This window comes from Brachyistius frenatus, unplaced genomic scaffold (genome assembly GCF_029030835.1).
Source record: "Brachyistius frenatus isolate BFR_SWC_R1_liver_20210118 unplaced genomic scaffold, ASM2903083v1 Contig_9, whole genome shotgun sequence".
NCBI classification, from domain to species: Eukaryota; Metazoa; Chordata; class Actinopteri; family Embiotocidae; genus Brachyistius; species Brachyistius frenatus.
The window spans coordinates 2,088,052-2,110,471 of NW_027210608.1; the positions used below are offsets into that span (position 1 = coordinate 2,088,052).

The 22,420-nt window shown below is 40.8% G+C and overlaps 1 protein-coding gene across 4 annotated transcripts in view; it reads left to right on the top strand.

The window, feature by feature from the left end:
* ntrk3b (neurotrophic tyrosine kinase, receptor, type 3b) overlaps window positions 1–22,420 on the top strand; it is a 204,416-nt gene that overhangs the window by 155,998 nt on the left and 25,998 nt on the right. For all 4 annotated transcript variants that reach the window (XM_069690324.1, XM_069690327.1, XM_069690325.1 and 1 more), the window contains 2 exons: window positions 6,134–6,322; window positions 21,212–21,342. In XM_069690324.1, the coding sequence (XP_069546425.1) occupies window positions 6,134–6,322; window positions 21,212–21,342 (320 nt within the window). The remainder of the gene's footprint in view (window positions 1–6,133; window positions 6,323–21,211; window positions 21,343–22,420) is intronic.

Here is a 22,420-nt window from a genome sequence, read left to right on the forward strand (position 1 = left end):
TGACCTCCATTTCATTCCTTTGTTGTTTATTTATACATATATATATATATTAGGTATATAATGTATATTATAGGTTCGTGTTCTTGATCCGGATTCAGTTCCCCGATATTTTCTAGTATTTCTATAACTATTCGTATTGTTACATGATACATTGTCAATGACAACGTTTAAGTCCCTTTTCTGTATTCAGACAGCAGAAATAGAGCAGATATCTTGGAGGCTTCCATGCTGCTTCTTTGTTGTCCTCATGTGAACGCTCTCATCTCGGAAGTGTGACGTTCCCAAGTGGAAACTTTCCCAATTCCCACCTGCCTGAACCCTCGATAAATACATTTTACCAGCGGCAGAAAATAATCAAAGCTTTCCTGGACTGTTAAAGTTGGTACATGAAGACTGGCCTGGCTCTGCCCGCCTATTGCTTACAGCTTCAGTCTTTGTTGTGATTACAGTCTGCAAACCCGCGTCACATGAAGGTTCACTCAGCCACTCTGAAGGGAGGACCAGTCAGTGACCTGTGGTGGTGGCTATGTGAGATGATGCTGTATGTAACAATACGAATAGTTATAGAAATACTAGAAAATATCAGGGAACTGAATCTGGATCAAGAACAAGAACCTTGTATCCTTAACTTTACTCTTACTAACTCTGCAATGGTCATTTACCAACATGGCGTTCCACTCTGCCCACATTGGGGGAGTGTCTCTGTTGTTTACAGCTTGGAGAGTTTCGGCACATAAGACAAATCATAAGGAGGTCAATGCTGATTGGTTAAATGCTGCTCCACTAGTATCAATACTCGACGCCCATTAAGATGCAACAAATGAAATCAATCCCCAGTGGAGCGAGGCCAGACCCAGATATTCATGAAGTGAATTTGGGTGATACCAGACTATTTGTGGAAATCTGAGCAGCTGTTTCCAGCAACTGAACTTACATTAACTACAATGAACACATCACAACTCACTCCCGTCATGTAGATCAAGTAAGAGTATTATATTACATAAAACCATTACGACTGAAGTCTGCTATGAGGAGATCTAATGAAATAAAAATCCAATAAAAAGGTTCTCTATCCCTCCATCAGGGATTTACTTTTGCCTTGTTAAAACGATATTGGTGTTGCTTCATTGTGATTGTGCTTACAAAGTGTCAACGCCTGGAGATGAAAGTGGGCTTGTGTCTGAAAGGTGAATTGCTCAAAGGTGTGAGTGTCCTTCTAATTCATCACCGAGGCCCGGCGCTCAGACAATACCTGGATTTACGAGTCCATTTTAAAAGCCCGGCGACGAAGGCTGCGCTGTCTCTGCTCCTGTAGAGTAAATGAGATTGACTTCTAAACTCTGAGAAACAGATGATGCAAATGTCACACTTGATCAATTGATTTGGCTGAATTAGCTAATGTACCTGCGAACGTGCCTTACTTGAACATAAAACATTTGGTGGCCAGCGACAGAAGCGCCTTACAGTGAGTAATGGTGACCGGTGTGACACATTCCTTAGGAGAATCATGGAGAAATCTTAGCAAGATTGACACATTTCAGAAAAAGGAGGATGTTGGCTGGGGAAATATATTGGCTGGCAAAAGATAGAAGGAGGTGAGCGATGACATTTAATTAATCTTCAAACGACGGCACGCCACAGTGATATAAGACTTTTCCACAAGGAGTCTCTGGACAAGCTGCTGTCTGTTATTCTGAACATGTGAAATGAATGATGTTTTTTGGTTGGTTTTTTTTGCTGGCAGTGCTCTGTCCTTTGATGATCTATTAAGACTCTTTTTAGACTCTTGCTAACCAGTGTGCCAGATGCATCTGTGTAAAGGGCTGAATATACAGCACTTTGCAGAGGTTTTTAGATTCTTCTCCATCACGCCGGCACCTTTAGGAGGCTGTCTGATCGGTCATAAACAACTGTTGTCAGCGACAACAATGGCAACAAGTCCCCTAACAGATGGTGTGGCCCCCACAGAGCCCTGATCTCAACATCATGGAGTCAGTTTGGGACCACATGAAGAGACAGAAGACAATGTGACAGCCTGAATACACAGAAGAACTGTGGCAAGTTTTCCGAGACCCTGAACAACCTTGAAAAACTCTGCACAAGTGTAGCGAGGTGCTTCATTTTTAAAGGCATCCGCACTTTGCTTTTAGCACAACTTTGGCATCATGCTGTAGTTAAAGTGAGAGAGGAGCCTATTGTTTTTTGAATATTAAATTAAGTCACAGTTGGTGTTTTCTACAGTCACATTTGACTTAATTAGCCTATTTGAGTTGGATCGATACCTCTCCAATGTTGGTACAATAAATATGTAGCTACTACCAGAATACTGTTAGCTTAGCTTAGCATAAAGCCAGAAAACAGGGTAAATAAAGTTTTCTGGCCGTGTCCAAAGACAACGTAATCCATCTAAATCTGTTTTTTTTTATGCTTTGTTTTTTGTACAGAGCACTCAAACAAAATATAACTTGTTAGTTAGCTTTCAGAGGTGCTGGTAGAGGGAATCTGTTACCTTTGGGTTTCTACTTGCTTGCAGTTTTTGTGCTAAGCTAAGCTTGTTGCTGGAGACATAGCGGTTTTCAGTGGTGGAATATAACTCACTACATTTACTCAAGTACTGTACTTTTCTTTAATATTTCCATTTTGTGTTAATATAAATTTCTACACCACTGAAAATTGGTTGAAAGTCATGTCTTCCAAAATTTTAAAATTCGGGTTTTAAATTTTTGTCATAAACCGAAGAATGAAAGGTTTTTTGTGGGTTGTCAAAATTATTCTACTTACACCAACAATTTAATAACTCACTTACATCAGCTCCAAAATTTCCCAAAGCTGAAAACAGAACTGTTTTTCTCAACTGTTGAACTTTATAGAGATGTGTTTCTCTTACAAAAATATGAGGATTTTACAGAATATGATACATTATAGTATATCAAAATAGCCAACTGAACTATATATATAAAGTAGGTAAAATGAATTCAACCTTAAATAACTACAGCAGTAAAATACATATTAATGTGACAGTAATATTATTCCAGAAACATTTATGACAGTAACACACTGAAATGAAGCATTTTCTGCAGTGTGTACCTTTACTTTTCATACCAAAGGTAAATACACACTTTTTGACTATTGATTTTCTCATCTAATCATAATTCTCAAAACGTTGAACTACTCCTATAATATGCAAATGACTTGCCTCACATTGTGAGATTGACAGAAGTACCAGACTCATTGCAAGGTTAAAACACAGACAGACAAACGAGCACATTAAGGGGTGGACACCGTATACAAGGTCAAAATCAGAGCAGCCAATCAGAGTGCACCACTGAATCTACCTGCTGCACGGAAGCTGCAGAGAAGATGAGACATGAAAACATTGGAGAAATAGCTGAGAGTTGGCTCATTTCATTTTCCAGTCCTCCCGAATAAATCAAAGTTGGTTTAATAGAGAGGAACTTTACTCTCAGATAGACGATAGGCAGAAAATGTCCAGCGCCGAATTCTATTCAGAGCACAGGCAGCGTCTCAGATGATAAAACCCCGATCTGATGCCGTTGGGTCTTTTCATCACTCAGGTAACATAAATGCAATTTTTAGGATGTTCTCAAGTCAAGAAGTCCAATTTCCACCTCACTCCTCAGAAAACCTTCATCTCCGGAGGAATCAGGTGGGAGCCTTTTTGTGTCGGTTTGGAGCGAGGCCAGACGTTCCCTGAGGCCTCATCGATCCGGCACTGGAGTCTCATCAGATGGCTTTTCATTCCATTTCATATTGTATTAAAAAGCAGAACATATTTCCGGGATCTTCTTTGAGGTGTCTTCTTTCATTCATAAAGATATTTAAAGCATAAATCGTGATATTTCTCGAGGTAATGATTTTATTTCAAGCGTAGTGATGTTCAAAGGTGTGTATCGAGAATATATCTTTGTGCCTTTGTGCTGTGTAGCAAAGGGTCACAGCCATCAGCAGAGATTTAGAGGTGCAGCGTGCCACCCGTCCCCGGTGGTTGGGTAGGTAGTCGCCCGGTGAAGACCTGTGCTCCGCTGTGCACATCTCTCTAATAAAGTGGGCGCTCAGCTATGAAAACCGCGCAATGAGAGTAAATGTTGTGAATAAATTGTTGCTCACATGTGACACTTCATCGCCTGCCACCTCCACCCTACCCACACACACCCCGCCTGCGACTGAGGGTCTATAATTTGATATGACTGGTTCCTGATTGCTATTTACAGTGTTGTCAAGGTGAGCAAAAGACTCAACATGGTGGGTAAACAGATTCACTGTCACCGCTCCACTGAATCAGCTGCTGTTGACTTTATATCCACTTGCCCCCACCCCCCAGCCCATCCCATCCCTCCCTTCCACCCTCCTTCCCTCACTCCCCCTCTGAAGATTGCAGTTGTCAGAGCGCCGCGTTGCTTTTGACACAGCAGTGATAGAACAGCAAACTGGATCACATTGGCTGGCGGTAAATCATGTCGGGGTCTTTCTTTGAATTTTGATTTAAGAAAGGAAGTGATGCTCGTTATTGATGGGAATGTGTTGCATAACACCATCAATTTGACGAGCTTTGCTTCTCTGGCACTGCTTACAATGAAAATAATTTCCCTTTTTTGCAAATGCACATTTGCAAACACTAAAAAGCTTTCAATAGGCAGCACAACAGAAGTCAATGTTGACTAAACTGTGGATGACTTCATTGCTTTGACAATACTCAGTCTTTCATTTACAACTAAAGTGCAACAGTATTTACGTTTTATAGTAAATGTAACTGTGACCATGTCAGGTTTATTTTGATGAAAAGATCGACTTTTTAGACAATCGGATCTTTTGGTTCAGTATCCTGTTGTAGCGATCACGTCGTTCAACTTTTTTATGATTTCGTTTGGCCCTCACTGAACCCAGTTGAGGTTAATGAGACATCGTGATCTAGCCTGGTGATACCAGACCCAAATTCACTGCAGACTGAAGACATAGGTCTGAACACACTTCATTGGGGATTGTTTCCTATCCTAATGGGCGTAGAACTCAGGTTTGTTTTGGAACTTTTGGAGCAGGCTCTGTATATTTGGACATTCTTTACATACTATTGTCTAAAGGTTATAACTTCCTCCTGCTCTTTTTGCACCCATTAGGTGCAGTCTTATAACTTTTTGATTGTGTCTCGTATCGGTGAGTTAACGATTGAGTCAAATCATGGGTATGGAGGAGGGGACATTTGACAAATCTAACATGTGAAGTTGACATAACTTGACAAATTAAAAGCTTCTGCTTCTGGAAATACAACCCATGCATGATTTAATAATGTAGTATCAAAGTTGAATAGTTGAGTTAATTTAAAAAACTGATTAAAATAGGTTTTGTTTTTCATCATACATAACAAAAATGGGGCAACACTACATGTGTTGAACACATTTTTACGTCTTCAGCACATAACTTTGGTCTTCTGAAATTGTTTAACATACAGCACTCTGTTGATTTTTGTATTTGTATTTAAGCCCTTGACTCCTTTCTATTTCGTTATACTAATGTCCTTTTGCAAAAATGTCTTTTTTTTTTCTACTTAAACAAGTTATAATTAGTTAGAGGATACAGGAGTGTTTTTGCATGTAAACAAAAAAAAAATCTTTTCTTTTTGTAACTTTTTGTAAAATGTCTATGCTATTCGCATTCTTCTGTTGGAGAAAATGACTCTCAATTAAAGCCAGAAGATACTTAAATGCTGCATATGCTCATCCAATATCCTGAGTTTAAATTTAAAATAGCGTGGATACATTCAGAGAAAAACATAAAGTCACATTTACTGTACTACCTTTTTTTCACAAGCTTCAAATTTACTGCAAACTGCAAGCAAACCACCCACCTCTCAAACAGTTCCCCATATGTTACTCGATTAGTGGATGACGACTACAGTTAAAGATCTTTTAAATGTTTTAAGAGAAAAATACTCCACTAAACCAGAATCTATAAATATGCCAACATTGTGTTACATTTAATTTGTTATGTACCTTAGGAGGTTGTATTTGCATCTCAATCACCAAATATGGTTCTCATGTAACATCGGCATGAATCGACAGAATTAAATCACACTTTGAACTTTGAAGTAAGTCGCTGTTCTTCTGTCTCATTCCAGGTCCTGTTGCTGTGATCAGTGGTGAGGAAGACTCTGCCAGCCCTCTTCACCATGTCAACCACGGGATTATTACCCCATGTACTCTGGATGCTGGTCCTGATGCGGTTGTCATAGGGATGACTCGTATCCCTGTGGTGGAGAATCCTCAGTACTTCAGACATGGACACAACTGCAACAAGCCAACCACCCGTAAGCCCTCTTTGTTAATCTAACGGCAGCTTAGCCACCTTAGGTCCTCTGGTCTCCTTTCTGTAATCATACAGAACATATGATGGTGGGTCTGTATCACTTACAACACAGAGTCTGAATGAATGCAAGTCATGTTGGCGGATAGACATGAACAACATTACAATATATTGTTGTAGGATATTTTTACGTAAAGTGTAAGGTGCCTATCAGGAGAGTTTAGGAAGTGGGCAGCCCAATCACAAACAGGATCAGAGAGCTGCTCTCCCTTCTCAACGAGGACACGATTATCAGGCAGCCAAACAGGACCGTAAGGGTCTCATACAGCATACGCAACTAGTCTCGTGTGGGGTTATGTTCTCTCGCTCTCGTTGACAACATAACATCAATCAACATCAGCACCTGAGTTACGTACATTTTTGTGACAACTGATACGTCGGCATTTGCACTTTGTTTAGGAGACAGCGCAATCAAACTTTATGTCAAAACTCAAGAAATTGGCCACAGAGATCCTTGAAATCCTTTAGAAAGCCTACGTCAATTAATTTAAGCAGTCTAACTTGGAATACTTATTCATGAAGGTCATTGCTTCCTTCTGCTTTGTCTAAATAACTGAACTGTACTCGGTTATTATGCAACAGGAACAGTCTTGGAACTTTTTAATTGCACCTCATAGTCATTCTGAAAGGTCTCACAGGAAGTTGTAGTGAAAAGCAATAACAGATTGCGCATGACACAAATTCCCAATATCTGATATCGGAAAGGAGTGTTTGTGTGTTGTGTGTATGGGGGCATTATATCATCTTGCTTTAGATACCAAATATGACGTGTGTGCTGTGGCTGTTTCTTTAACGGTCTTAGCATGTCTGAATGAAGCCATGAGGAACGTTAATGTTGCTGGAGCTTGCGTTAGCTTTCCCTCAGCAGCACGTCCCTCCTAACTACTGGTGACCATTATCATACATTATTGAACCATCTTTTATGGAGACATGACGGGACTTGAACCAGTGTTGTTTGAGAATGAGGCTAATTACACTGAAACTGGAAGGCGTGTAAGAAGCACACAGAGTGTTATGTGGTGAAAAGAGAAGTGCAACATCTGGTCAGAGAGGCAGATATCAAACATCACTTCTTTATGAGGCTCTTCCTGACTGTTGCATATCCATTGTAATTAGCTGTTTATCTTTACAATGAGAGGTGGTGGGGGCCCTCAGGGCAGAAGTATGATTTAGTGCCATCTACAGAGTCGCTGTGATCATATGATGTTAGCATCTGGTGGCTCAGTCCCTTTCCCTTCGTATAGGATCTGTGCAGACAAGAAGCAGCCTTCTGTATAGCAGCTACTGGTGTTCAGATACCCACAACCTCCCTCCCCAAAATCTCTCTCTCTCTCTCTCCCCCCTTGGGACTCATGTTCCAGGTTGTGGAAAGACAAGACCACTTTAAGGCCTAATTACTCACAATTACACCGACTGCTCAAGAGAATCAGTAGAAAACAACTGTGCCTGCAGCACAGCCGCTGCCTGCTGCTTCCAGTCCAGATGATACCAGTCAAACCCACCAGATTGAAGGGAAAAGCCTCTTTTCCTGCCCGAGCGGCGGATCAGGCTTCACTGCCACGCAGGCTCGCTCGGCTCACATCTGCATCATTTACCTCCTGGCTCGGTCTCAAAATGGCTGCCGGTCAGGCTGACAGAAGTTGACTTCTGAGTTGGAGCCAATGAGAAGGAAGGAAATCCCATTTAGAGGTGATAAATAAATGACGGTTCTTATGTATTATGAATTGCATGAATAGTTAATGTGCAGCCCGTGACTGATTTATAACATCTCATACCTTGCACAGGAGATCTGATTGCAGGCTAATGAATAAATGACAGTGGGTGCAAATGAAACTTTCTCCCGATCAGATTGTGCACCGAGAACGGGAAAGGCAGCCTGTGCACATGCGCCAGGACAGCTTCGACTCACCAAGGGTTCCTCCTCTCAGAGTGCAGCGGCCCCTTAGTCTTTTTTTAGATTTAATTCTATGTGCATGCATGAAAAAGGAAAGCGTAGGAAATGAAGCCTGAATTCATCACAAGGTCATAATGGCCACTGCTTTCTGCCATCGGCGAGGAAGAACAAAATGGATCCGAACGGTTTCTGCCTCTGCCGATCACTCACTGCATATGAATGCATTCTTTACCCTCAGGACATAGACACACACACACACACGCACGCACGCACGCACGCACGCACGCACGCACGCACGCACGCACGCACGCACACACACACACACACACACACACACACACACACACACACACACACACAGGGAGAGGAAACATCTCTGTGTGTCCATGTGCACATCTGCAGAATGTGTGTAGGTTTACGACGGTGGAAATGAATCTGTGCATGTACGCAGATGTAGGCGGACCATGCGTGACTTGTAGGTACAAGGAATTCGCTGATATGTTACCTCACTTTGCCCTCCATCTCCTCTATACGGTTTGATAAGTTCCTTCAGTCAGGGGGTCCCATGGGCGGCCCCTGGGGGCCCATAGTCCTGCTCAGCCTGATTGTTCTGCAGCACTCAGCTCACCTACATCGCGGCTGCTTTGCTGGTGCTCGGCCACTAATCCATAATGTATTCATTCATTTACTTGAAAGCTTCTTATCCAGGAGAATAGCTTACTGCCAGGGTGTCTCACAGACACACACTCACACTCACAGACACACACTCACACTCTCACACACACACACACACACACACACACACACACACACACACACACACACACACACACACACACACACACACACACACACACACACACACACACACACACACACACACACACACCTCATGTAGGCTAGCAGCGGTGACACTTGCTCACACAGACATAAATTTAAATACACCCACACTTCTCCTTACCTGTGTCCATCAGGAGTTCACTAATGTGATGGTCAGTCCCAGTCTGCCTCCACCGTCCCTCCTCTGAGTAATTGATGGTGTCCCTTGCTGTCTCGCTGTGTGTATTTTGAAATCAGCTAACAATAAGGAGGGGGAGCAGCGTGCGGCTGCTGCTGCTGTCTGGCTTCTGTTAAAACAGCTGCACTTGATGAGCGGCCGCCTGCTGCAGAGCTTCACACCAGTGAATCCAGTGTGCCTTTACCACATGTGTGATTCATGAGCGTTTGATCTACAAGTAAATAATGGCAAAATAGTATATACAGTATATATATACATATATATAAATATATATATATATCTATATTGGTAGCATTGATTAATTAGTAAAACAGTTTGTGGTGGTGTCTTGGCTGCTTAGCAGCTGAAATCAGGTGAAGTGCTCTGATTCCCTCACCGCAGGAGAGGACATGAAAAACTAACATATCATCCCATTATAGCTGCCCTCTAGTTGAACCGACGATCTGTGCACATGCAGTGGTAAACGGGTTGGAGAGACCGGGTTCATTAGAAGGAAAGTGTTTGCATAGTCGTTTCAATTTAAACACACAAAGTTTGCCGACGTGCTGTTGGTTCATCTTCCGGTTGAACCGGCGGCCCGTAAACAGGCATGCCATGACTGATGAGGACGTCTGTTGAGATCAGCCTCCACGGAAAGAGCTGAAACAGGCCAATCCTGGGGAAATGTAGCCGCATTAGGGAGATAAAGGCAGAAAAGGCAAAGGACAATTCTTTAGCCTAATGACAGATCCATATCTAGCCGGATCCGCTATCCCCCAGCAAGTGGCTTTGTTTTATCACTCAGCTTGCTATTTTAATTACGGATTTGTCACATCCCGCTGGCCAAAATTAGACAATAGCTTTTGATGTTGGAGTATAGCGTATTGGCTTTCATTATATCCATGTTATTAGGGATATCACTCGTGGGCTCGGCTCGGACAAACCCCCTCTCTGTCCCCTCTGCTTCTGGTGGAACAGAGACATAATTATGCTCAAGGTGATGTTTTTGAAGATGAAACTGTTTCCAGCAGAGATAAGGAGTGACTAATTTGGTGACTTGAAAGCTCAGCAAATGAATAGAAATGGAGAGCAGATTGATTGAAAGGCAGTTCTCATGTTCTGAGGCTGTGATTCCATGAATTAGAGTTTGAAACAGAACGCGGGCGTGCCAGTTGTGAATTCAAACAACCTACTTTTCGTTTGTTACCCAAGATGTCCAGGACGGGCTTCTCTTCAGCTCAGCCCAGAAAGGAGCAGAATCTAAACTTCTCAGTAGAGAGAGCTCTGAAACCATGTGTGTTGATGCCAGGTGGAGTCCTGTGAAAAGTGCTTCCAGATACACATTAGAATTTTTTAAGGATCCTGTCAGAGGACCATCCAGACTTGGCAGCTGAAGCCACAGACGAGGCAATAAGAGGAGAAAATGAAAGCTGTTGGCCTCTATAAACACGTTTAATTGGTTTGTAAACCTTTTGCAAACAAAAGAGGTGGTTAGAAAATTTTAAAAAAAAAACACACTTGAATCTGTTAAAATATAAAAAATATTTCTTCACATGTCTTGACTTCTGCGACTGTAAATTAAATGGCAGGGTCTACAACAACATAACTTCAGGCATATACTGTATATAGGCATGTATGTACAACAACAAGTATTTTCAGCATGAGAGCAAAGAGCTGGAAAATTGAAATAACACATTGTCATGAGTGTTGACAAGTCAGCACTGTAATGAATAGCTCATATCTGAGGAGCCAGCTGACAAGGTTCCAGCTGCAGAGAAAAAAATATATAAATGGATATTTCCATAGCAAACTTGCATAAAAGTATTTTTCTTTCTTTCTATTGAACCATCATTTATTGTGTATCAGTGGGGACCAACAGCTGAGGCTACATATCATGCCTCATCTCCTACAAGATGTCAAATAAAACTATTTATTTGTGGGTATGTGTAGTCAATATTTTTTAAAGAAACTCCCCCTAGCAGCGAGTGTAAAGTGTATAAGTGTAACACCAAGGTTGAGCTTGAGAGAGAATCCATTATCAAGAACCAATTAACCACAGTTATATATAAGGGTTAACGTATGCAGCTACTAACTGTTAAGCACTTACAATAATAGCATATGTATTGCATATTATATAATTTATAACCATGTAGTTAAACTGTGTGCAACATTTAAATACATGTTAATAAATTATAAATGAAGGCCAATCATCATGATGCAATTGCATTCTGTTAATTTGGTTATATAACAGTTTATTGGAGTTTATTTGTATTTCATTGAAGTCATTTTTCATCACTACACAGTGCTTTTCAGGACATTGTTGTCACCAATCACTGCCCACTTGTCTTCCAGCCAATCGTGTTTCCCCTTTTCTGTCTTTTCAACATCTACTATATGATATGTATTCAATCGGCCATCGGTAGCCACAATAACAAACACTAATTGATACGAGGGACACATCTGGGTACCTCTGCATCTTTTTGGGTGAAACCAGCTCCTCTAATTTGACTTCTGGCAAATTACAATTTCCTTGGCAATTTTCACAGCATAAAACTTGAATGACGTTGTTAGAACGTCAAACCCTGGAGCCAGTCAGGCAAACAATGATGTTATTTTACTGCTGATCAATGATCATCATCGTTATATAGAAAAATTAAATAAGTCGACGCCCAGAGGTGTGGTATCCTGACAAATACAACTACATTATTAAATCTCCAGGCAGCCTAATGTATTTCTGTCACTTTTTTCTGCAATTAAGATACTTTATTTTGCTGTTTTTGTAGTCTGTCCAGTGTGATGTTCCAGTAAACTAATGAATACGTTTTTAACAATAAGATGCTGTGCAGTGGTTCGTACTATAGGCTCACAGGAAGAAGATTCCATTTTCAAACCTGCTGGTCAGCTGGGGCCTTTCTCTATGGAGTTAGCAGGTTCTCCGTGTGCCTGTGTGGGTTATATTCTCTGGCTTCCCCCCACTGCTAGAAGACATACGTGTTGGGTTGATTAGTTATTCCAAATTGGCCCTGAGTGTAAATGGTTGTCTGTATTTCAGCGATGGACTGACCAACTGTTCTACACTACCTTCCTCCAAAGTCAGCTGCGATTGGCTCCAGCCGCTCTGTGACTCCGTACAGGATAAAACAGTTATAGATGATGGATGATTGACATTCAGGTGTTTTAAGGGGGTTTAGTGAGCTAATTAGCGCCCTGCAACTATATGGTGGGCTATAACACAGACAGTAATAATTCCATCCTGGCTCCCGTCCCATACAGTGATCCTACACATGCTCACACATACAAACACACACACGCTAAATAATAAGCTGTTTTTGTATAGAAATTCGCCCGGTATACGGTTTAAACGTTTCCCTCATTAAGTCCTCTTATTAAAATCTTTACAAAAAGGTATAATATATTTATTTGTTATATATATTTCTAATACTTTTAAAGCAAAACCAAGCAACTCAGGAGCAACTGGGAAGTGGGAAAGTTAGTGTGAAAACACACCTGTTGAACTGGGAATACAGTATCCCAATTAGAAAGTTGGGGATTTTTGAGAACTCCACAAAGTCAGTTTGACATCACATCACATCGCAGCATTTGTGGTGAAAGGAAGAAATGTTCTCGCTTGGAAAATAAGTAAAATAGCCAGACTTGGTTAGCCTAGCTTTTTTTTTAGTTTGCCAATGTTTTAAACATTAAAAACACCAGTACATCAGAACATGTTTTGTACAAATAATATGGAGCTCCTGAGCTCCATTCGGTCCCTGTGTTCATCTATATGGATGATGACGAGGTTGTTTGTCATTTTTCTGTAATGTGACAGCAGAAATAGAGCAGATTTTCTGGGGGTTACCATGTTTTTGGTTTCTGAACATTCTCCTTTAAGAAATTGGACATTCACAGTTCACCACATGATATGTGGACTTTTTGAGCAGGTGGGAGCGTGTGATTGGCTGAGAAGGTGAGGGGGCGGTATTGTTATGCTATTTCATAACTGTCATTGAGATATACAAGTGACGCTGAGATAAGTAGCATTATGAAACATAAACAGATGTTTGAAGTTCCAATGGAACCTTGCTGCTGTGAATGTAAGGATGAAATAACCTTTGAAGAAAAAATAAGCTGCTGGCTCATTCACAGCCTCGTCTCTAATCATTTCTGAACAAGGCCGGTTTTCACCAGGAGGATATTATGGGTGATGCGTTCTGTGTCTGCACCCGGTGTAGGAGTGCTCTACAAGGCCAGGCTGCAGCAGCAGAAGACACGGAGGCCGGCAGCCAGCCAGCCGCAGCAGGTTAGGAGTAGATACCCACTGAGAGTCAACAGTAAATGTTGGTGTTTGTGTCACCATTGCCCAACGATGCCAGCAGACACGCGGCTCCTGTGCTACAGTTAATTTAATGGCGGTGAGCTTTTTGTACGCCATTAGCTGCTGGATCAGTGCCTCTCACCTAAATATCAACACCCCGTGGTGCTCTTCCTAGAGACGGGCTAAACTGCAAGTACATTGCAGTGATCTCAGGAAAATGATTTCCCTTTTTGATTTCCTATATGATTATAAAATCTGTGTGGTGTTATTTGTTTTTGCTGCTAAGGAATTTCTTTGCAGAATTAATCAGAAAATAGTCATAAATGTTGTTAAGATGCTTGAAGTTTAATATGTTTTATATAAAAAGTTATATTGGTGACGTTTTATGAGTTTTGACCAAATGTGTGTTATAAGAAGAAATACGACTTTAGAGCTGATGGTTGAAATGAGAATTAGTGTGTGTCCTCGTCATTTTTGATAGAGCTACGTCTTCTCAATATTAAAGCAGCCACCCTGCAAAAGACAGGTTGTCAATGACCAGGAGACGCACATTGATCGACCCACCGCACACACTCAGGAAGGCTGCCAGGCAGAAAAACACTCCCTCCCTCCCTCCCACACACACACACACACACACACACACACACACACACACACACACACACACACACACACACACACACACACACACACACACACACACACACACACACACACACACACACACACACACTAACTCACACTCACACATCCGTGAAGCAGAAACCCACACATGAATGCACAATGTTGGCAGGTAGTTGGAGACAAACACACCCTCAAACAGACACGTACATACTGACACTGGAGAAATTTGGCAGGTAGTTGTGGTGAAATGCAGACACACACACACACACACACACACACACACACACACACACACACACACACACACACACACACACACACACACACACACACACACACACACAATAGATACAGGTACAGAACAAAGCCGTCCAAACATCTGCGCTCCCCCAGCAGCCTGACCTGACGAGCTGAGTAAATCTCAGCACTGCGTCGTCTCTCGGCCTCCAGGGAGAATGTTTACTGGCGCAGAAGCCTCAGGTGAGCCAGGACAAATGAATGATGCTGAGCTGTGGGATAGAGATTTAATCTCAGGGCTTTTCAGTGTGCCACTCTGGGTAAATAGGCTGCAGGATGCAGCCCGAGTGTGCCTGCAGAGGAAACTGAAGGTTAAAGTAACTTGTCTTCGACACTGTCAATAGGCCCGCTCAATAATAGCGGCTTCAATCCCATCAGTGGAGAGGAACGAGGTGGTCGCTGGCTATTTAGCGGCTGAGCAAAACAAACCAGATGAAATATTAATGTCCAGGAAATAAGGAAGCGAGGGCAACTGGTACAAATGGAGGGTTAAACAGGTTTTCAATGTGGAGTGACATTTCCTTTACTAGTTTGGCGAAGGTTTGTAAACAGTATTTAACAGTTTTACAGTCAGTTACCAGTCAATACAGATTCAAAATCTCTTCACCAGCTATAATGACATAGTATATTTATATAACATTGTCATTATAGTCAAAGTAAGTTAAACGAGGAATAATTGCAACATTAACTAAAGATTAAAAATATTTCAGTATTATATTAAAGGAGAACTCCATTGATTTTACGCCTTAGATTGTGTTCACGTGTCGGCGTACAGCTATATATGTGGATGAAGTCATATATCCAGAGGTAGCTGTGTGATACACGCCATCGGATGACATCACTCTGTTGGGGTTTAAGACTGCACGTATGTAGATAAAAAAAAATGTATCAAGGTTGAGGGTTTAATCAACCTCTGCAGACCAGACTTCATCTCTGTTTGAGACGAGCAGCTCAATATGAAATTAGGAAATGTGGATATTTTTTAGAGTCATGTCTCTTGTTTGAAAGTCGGTTATGAAAGTTGATGGTTTTGTCTAAACTCTCCAGCGTGGATTAGAAAGCATTCAGTGTGATTGTAGGCTGATCCTATAAACCTGCCATTAGCTATTCTGTTTTTCTTCCCCTTCTGCTACCTGTGTGTTACCGTTTCCAACATTCCTGTTGCAACAACAACAACCTCAAATCACCAACCTACAGGCTAAAAATGACACGTTTTTATGAAGATTTGGATCATGTAATAATGCAGGCTGCTCGGTTCTCTTCAGTCTTTTGTGGGGATTTTAATGCTCGCATCCCCACATGCAAAAGTTCCACCAAAACAACTTCCCTATAAACACAATGGAACATCGCTGCGTCCTGAGCTTAGCGCCGCGCAAGACAATTGTGATTTGGTAAAGAAAGACAAACAGGGCTGACAGAGCTACGTTAGATCTGGCTAAGCGAGACTTGTCACCACTATTTCAAAGCATCAGTGGCATTACTTCTTATTAAGTTCAGGAATAGAATTAAACTAACCTGCAACGCATGATTTCTTATTCGGAGTCAGTTAAAGTATGTAATTTTTCATAATAAAAATAAACCCATTACATTGTAAAAGTGACATTTAGGACTAAAAGTCTTAAATGTTTTAAATGATCGTTTTAATTTCAATAGCTTTTTGATTAACCCATGACAAGTTTTACACATTTTGTAAGTAAAATCCTCCCATAAATTACAGTGGTTTTGGTTTGAAATAGAAATGTTGCCACAGTGTTGGCAACTTGCCAACAGCCCACATTTATGTAATCCATGAGGATGTTTTTTGTTTTTTTATTACCATCAGAATTGCCACTGAAAAATGTGGATTCTTATTGGTTTATCTTCTAGCTTGTCAGTTATTATCAGTCATGTATAACAACATATACATGCATTGTCATCTTATTTTTTTGTTATTGGTGGAATATGTTTATTTTTGTTAAATAAGTCTTTTAAATGGTTTTGAAAAGTTGGGTGACGTGTCGCAGACTCAACATAGCTTGGAAGATCAACTTATTATCTTACCTGACACATTTTGACATCCACTGTATCATATAAAGCACATTTTGAATATTTTTTAACTGAAACGTAATGTGTTAGATCAGAGCTTGCAACTTCTAATGACTTAAGGAGAGCACAAAGGTATTTTTACAAATAATTATTTGATTTGAGCAGGAAGAATTTTGTAAAAAGTTAGTCTAACAATGAATGTGCTTCAGTTTAGTTAATTTACATAATGACAAAGATGGACATAAAGATATTCCGATAAAACGGATAAAATGTGATTAAAACAAATGCAAATTTCCAATTTACACACGCAAGATAAGACACCCATCTATGAAATATCACCTCACTGCAAAGGATCAATTAAATAAAGTCAAAGATAACAAGCAAACGCAAACTTCTGAAAATTAGATGTTAAAAAAAAAAGAAATACATGCGGTTTAAAAAAGTTTCGGAGCCTCAACCGATGACAAACATCACACTTACATTTTTGACATTTCACCTCATCCCGAGAAGCTAAATGACGAGTGCAGCAATAGAATAAGCTTCAGTAGCTGGATGATGACAGCATGACAGGCATCCGATAGTAATGCTAACGCTGATCCTTGAATGATGGTGACTGATGGAGGAGTGCGAGGGAAAAGAATGAACATGAGGGACGAAGGGAGAGATTATTCATACAGCTCAGGGAAAGTACAATAGTAGAGGCAGAAATAGGATTCAGAGGAGAATAGTCTGGAAACTCTTCAGACCTTTATCAGCGGAGGAAGTGTCAGAAACATTTGGCCTATCAAATCAAGTCAAAACACAGTCTGAATTAAAATGTGTTTATCGACATCTGGATGTTTTTCTGTGCTCTTGGAAAGCAGATTTTTAGAGGATGAAGCTTTGACAGCAGTGATGTATCAGTGTCCCTGGTGTGGGTCTCACCCGGCAAACTGGCTGCCAGTTTCTGCAGACACTTATGTTATGAACTACTTTAAAACTGGGACATTTTTTTTCATATTTAACAGTGATTTCAGAAATAGTGATACCGTCTGACGGAAACGCCAGAAGAACACGTGACGTTTTTTATACGAATCTGGAGAAAAGAAAAAAAACAACAATAACAACCCAGAGGAATTGCCAGACGGAAGTAGTGTGTGTTTTTGAATGAAGAAATATTTGCCAGATCTGGTGAAACATTTGGTGCGCTGCTAAAAGGCTGACACCTTTTATTCACGACTTGTTCAAACACGGGAAGACATTGAAAATTCAAACAGCAACGACCTGTTTGAAATCAAAGGCTACAGTCTACATGCATCAACCTGTTTGTAGTAGTTAGCCTTGTGGTCCTACAGATGTTTGTACTGTTGCTTGTCCTATTGATGTATGAGGAAGTGTAATGGCCCCACACTGTGAGCAATAGCCGCAGCCACTGCCTCCAATTTACTTTGGCTGAGAAGTAACAAATCAAGTTACGTAATGGGATCACAGATGGCAAGTAAGGAGGAGTTCAAATAAATCTGCTGTATCCTGGAGGTTCAATTCATTCATTATGATGCACAGCACTTAACAAAGTGAAGTCCTCACAACAGAACTTTACAACTTTAAAGAGAGAAAACCAACAATTCAACAATTCCTACATCAGCAATAGGTGGAAGGAAAACAAAAAAAGGTCCATTTTAACAGGATGAAAACCTCCGACAGAAGCTGGCAGCCATCTGCTTTTACTGGTTGGGGTCAGAAAAGAGCAGGGAGACAAAAGAACAGCGTAGAGATACAAGAGACAATAAACTGTTGGTGGAGCCAGTAGCTGTAGACCAGAAACAAGCAGCTCCAAGGCCAGAGACACCTGCAAAAATAAAGTATCAGACCAAACAAGCAAGGAGAACTGCATACAGAGATAACAAACAATGAACAAAACTCCAGGTGATAAAAGGTATTAAGTCAATGAGACGCAGTGGTGGCATATAGATGTATGGAGAGTGAAACAGAGAGAAGAGGAGCTCAGGGCATCAGTGAAGGTCCCCCAGCAGCCCGGCCTACAGCAGCCCGGGCCTACAGCAGCCTGGGCTTACAGCAGCCCGGGCCTACAGCAGCCCGGGCCTACAGCAGCCTGGGCTTACAGCAGCCCGGGCCTACAGCAGCCTGGGCCTACAGCAGCCTGGGCCTACGGCAGCGTAAAGAAGAAATGACTCCAGGTCAGCTTCGCCTGCCCTAACTAGAACCAATGCTGCGGTGTGGTAACCATACCTTGGATGTAGTATGTATGGATTCGATTGATCTTTTGGTTTTAAAAGTGGTTTTGCAACACATTGAAACAATGTACATGAAGCTGGAGCAAAAGCAATTTTGTATGTGTTAAGAGTTGTGTTTTTTTTTTTTTTTTTAGCTTTTCCAAAACAAAAACCACAAGAGCATAAGTTGAAGGAAAAGATTTAAACCATGTTTGTCTACTTACGTAACCTGAAAACATTAGCATGTATAGCTAACTAGATTATTGCCTTCAGTAGAAACTCCAGTATTACTTTAATTTCAAGCAACATTTAAACCTACATTTTTGCTAAGTTTAACTTTGGCCTTACTTGTCCAAGTATGCTCACTAATACTGAACAAAGTTGGAATATAATAACATAAAAATATAGAAATAAAATAGAACTTGGTTGAACACAGCTGCGGGTCATTTTGACCCAGGGACAACAGGAGGGTTAACAGTCATGCGAACAATAACTGAGAGGCTCACTCTGTATATGGACACGTCAGAGTCCTCGATGACATATTTTCCATCACATTTATACCACTGTCAAGTATGATGCGATGAAAACAAAGAACGAACAGACGGAGGACAGATTGATATCCTGAAAGTTTACTTGTCTCCCAGCGATGTATTAGACTTGGTCTTGATTTATCTGACAAGAACATATAGGAAGCCTGAAGATGTATTTGGAGAGTGATGCATCACGTCTCAGCAGCATCATAGTCTGTCATCAAGAGCCGCATGATTGTCCGATGACAGTAACTACCTGCCAATATACAGTACAGTATGTCTTATTTCCAAGAAACTTGAATATGTACCACTCAGCCTTGAACTATTCTCGATAAGCCCTTCAATTATATATTGCTCCATTTATGTATAGTATATGGAGTGGACAGTGGTGCGACTTTACAGAAAAATCATATTTTAATAAAGGCTTTTGTAAAACTGGAGATTCCCCTGTATGTACTGTGTAAGAAGTTAAATATTGGACACCAATTGCAGGTGTGAGAATTCAATTTAATTATAAAGGTTCACTTTTATTTTCATTTCTAATGTAATATTTAATAACGTTTTTGGCCCCTCATCTATAATAGTATTTCTGTTGCTAAACATTAAACATGCTCTTTTCATTTCATTCATATTTTATAGCGGAGAGAGCGCTCCCATGGAACTCGAGCTTGGACACCAAGCCTCATATGCTGCGGTGATCTTTATCTTGAGAGCCATGTGTAATGTATGCATGCAGATTTAAAGGAGCAGCACGGTTTTCATGGTAAACCTACCAGCTGTCATGTTTTATTCAGAGCGAGGCAATACCAGTAGCTCTCTTCAGATCCGACAATTCTTACACCTCTGCAGCTCTTTCGTACGGAGCTGTTTGTCTTGCTATTTCTTCTTTTTTTTTTCACTTATTCTCCAGCCTTCTGTTCTGTGGTCAAATTGCAGGCGCCACCAGATTTTAAAGCCAATCAATAGAAGAACAAGCCTTAATTCTGGGATCACAAACATTGCAAGCGGTGACAAGAACAATTTAGGTGACAAGACTCAAGAAATATCCTGACTTTACTACCCTGTAGCTCAATAATGATCCTTTTACAGTGAGTTATTAAAGAAAAATGGAATAAGAAGCATATGCTGAGACAAACAGGCTGTTTTTCCTCCCTGTGCTGCTCGGTTTATATGTCCCTCATGGGGATTTGCAGGAATAAACATTTTATAATTCTGTTCTCATCAGACATTGTGCTCCTGTGGTGTGCCGGCAGTAAAAAAAACAAGGAATTCAGATAAGAGATTTGCAGCTCGGTGCGTCCGGTGTCATCTCGCAGTTTATTTGCACTTCAGATATTTAAAACCACTTGAACCCAAATATTCTTAGTATTCTCTTTTAAGTAGCTTCAAAGTTAGATAAAATGATTTTTTTTTTTCCCCACAGTTTCCCAACATCATACATTCTGTAACAGCTGGATCACACATGTATTAATATTGAAATATTCAAGAGGCTTTTTTTTTCATGAATTTGCCATCACAGCAAACAGAGAATTGATTTGTGCATCTTTTTGTAAACACCACATAGTTAATTCAGCATGATGTATTTGGTACTGTATTTTCAGAAATGTACAATACTAGAAAGTATTGTACTTATAGCCACCAGTATGCTGCATCTCTTTCAGTTTTTTTGTTTTGTTTTTTTTGCATCCTGTCAGTCTTCATCGTCTCTCCCTTCTTTTCTATTTATTGCATTCCTCTGCTTCTTTTGTGTTTTATTCAATCCCATGGAGGCGGTAATAAAATATTCATTTGGTGGTGAAATTTTCCTTCGAAATATATTTTTCTGCCAACATAGCCCAGTTTTTTTTCTGTCTCATTAAATTCACCAAAGCTGCATTTCTAAGAAGAAGGGTTTTGAAAAATTGCTCACTATTTCTCTCTCTCTCCTTCTTTTTGTTTCAGTTGTCCAGCACATAAAGCGGAGAGACATCATCCTGAAGAGGGAGTTGGGTGAGGGAGCGTTCGGTAAAGTCTTCCTGGCAGAGTGTTACAACCTCAGCCCCACCAAGGACAAGATGCTGGTGGCTGTCAAGGTACATTTTCAGTTTGTGTGTGTGCGCGCGTGTGTGTGTGTGTGTGTGTGTGTGTGTGTGTGTGTGTGTGTGTGTGTGTGTGTGTGTGTGTGTGTGTGTGTGTGTGTGTGTGTGTGTGTGTGTGTGTGTGTGTGTGTGTGTGTGTGTGTGTTATGAACAGAGTTAAAAGAACAGTTGGATTTTCTGGGAAAGTGGATGGAAACCACTCTCACATTTGTTTGCTAAATATGATGGTAGAGTCAGCAGCTGTTTTGTTTAGCTCAGCATAAATACTGGAACCACTGGGAAACATGTAGGCTGGCTTTCCAAAGGTACACAATTCATCTACCAGCACCTCTAAATCTCACAAAATAACATTTTATATCTTCGGTACAGCCGAGCTCACGAGGGAAAAAGAAAGCAAGAAAACAACAGATGGATTTTATATAATTAATATTATTTATTTATTGCACGTAATATAAAGAGCTGCTCATACTGTGTCACAGTCATCCCATGTTACAGCTCAGTGGCATATATGTGGAACTTGAAAATTGACTCGAGCCGGGCTCTTCCAATCACAATATTTATGCTGGCAGACGGAAAGGAGGATGACCATTAGGGCCAATCACAGGCTGGGTACCACACGTTCTACTTAACACAAAGGGCTTGAAAAGCGGTAGTCACATGAAGCATAAAAATGTTCTTTGTTGAACTTGTACTAAAAATCCAAGTCTAACAACAAGTTGTGGTTGCAGTGGGGTTGGCTCTATCTTCCTGGTACCTCATTGGGTGCCTGGCAACCTCACAGCGATGACAAGCCTCCACAAAATCACAGCACGCATCCTGGAAATAGGCTGGAAAACTCACTCCCTATTTTATTTCAACTGAGTATTTTTACCGTCTGCCATTTATTTGAATGTTTGAATGCTGAATGAGAATTTTACTCCAACTCAAGTCCAAGGTTTGCTCTCATTGATGCACACACCCTTCACATCATTTTTCAAAGCTGGAAACACACATCCATATTTATGAGGAGGTCTTATGACCTGGTACCACCACACATATCAGATTTAAAAAGCCTATCTATCATGCAACTAGC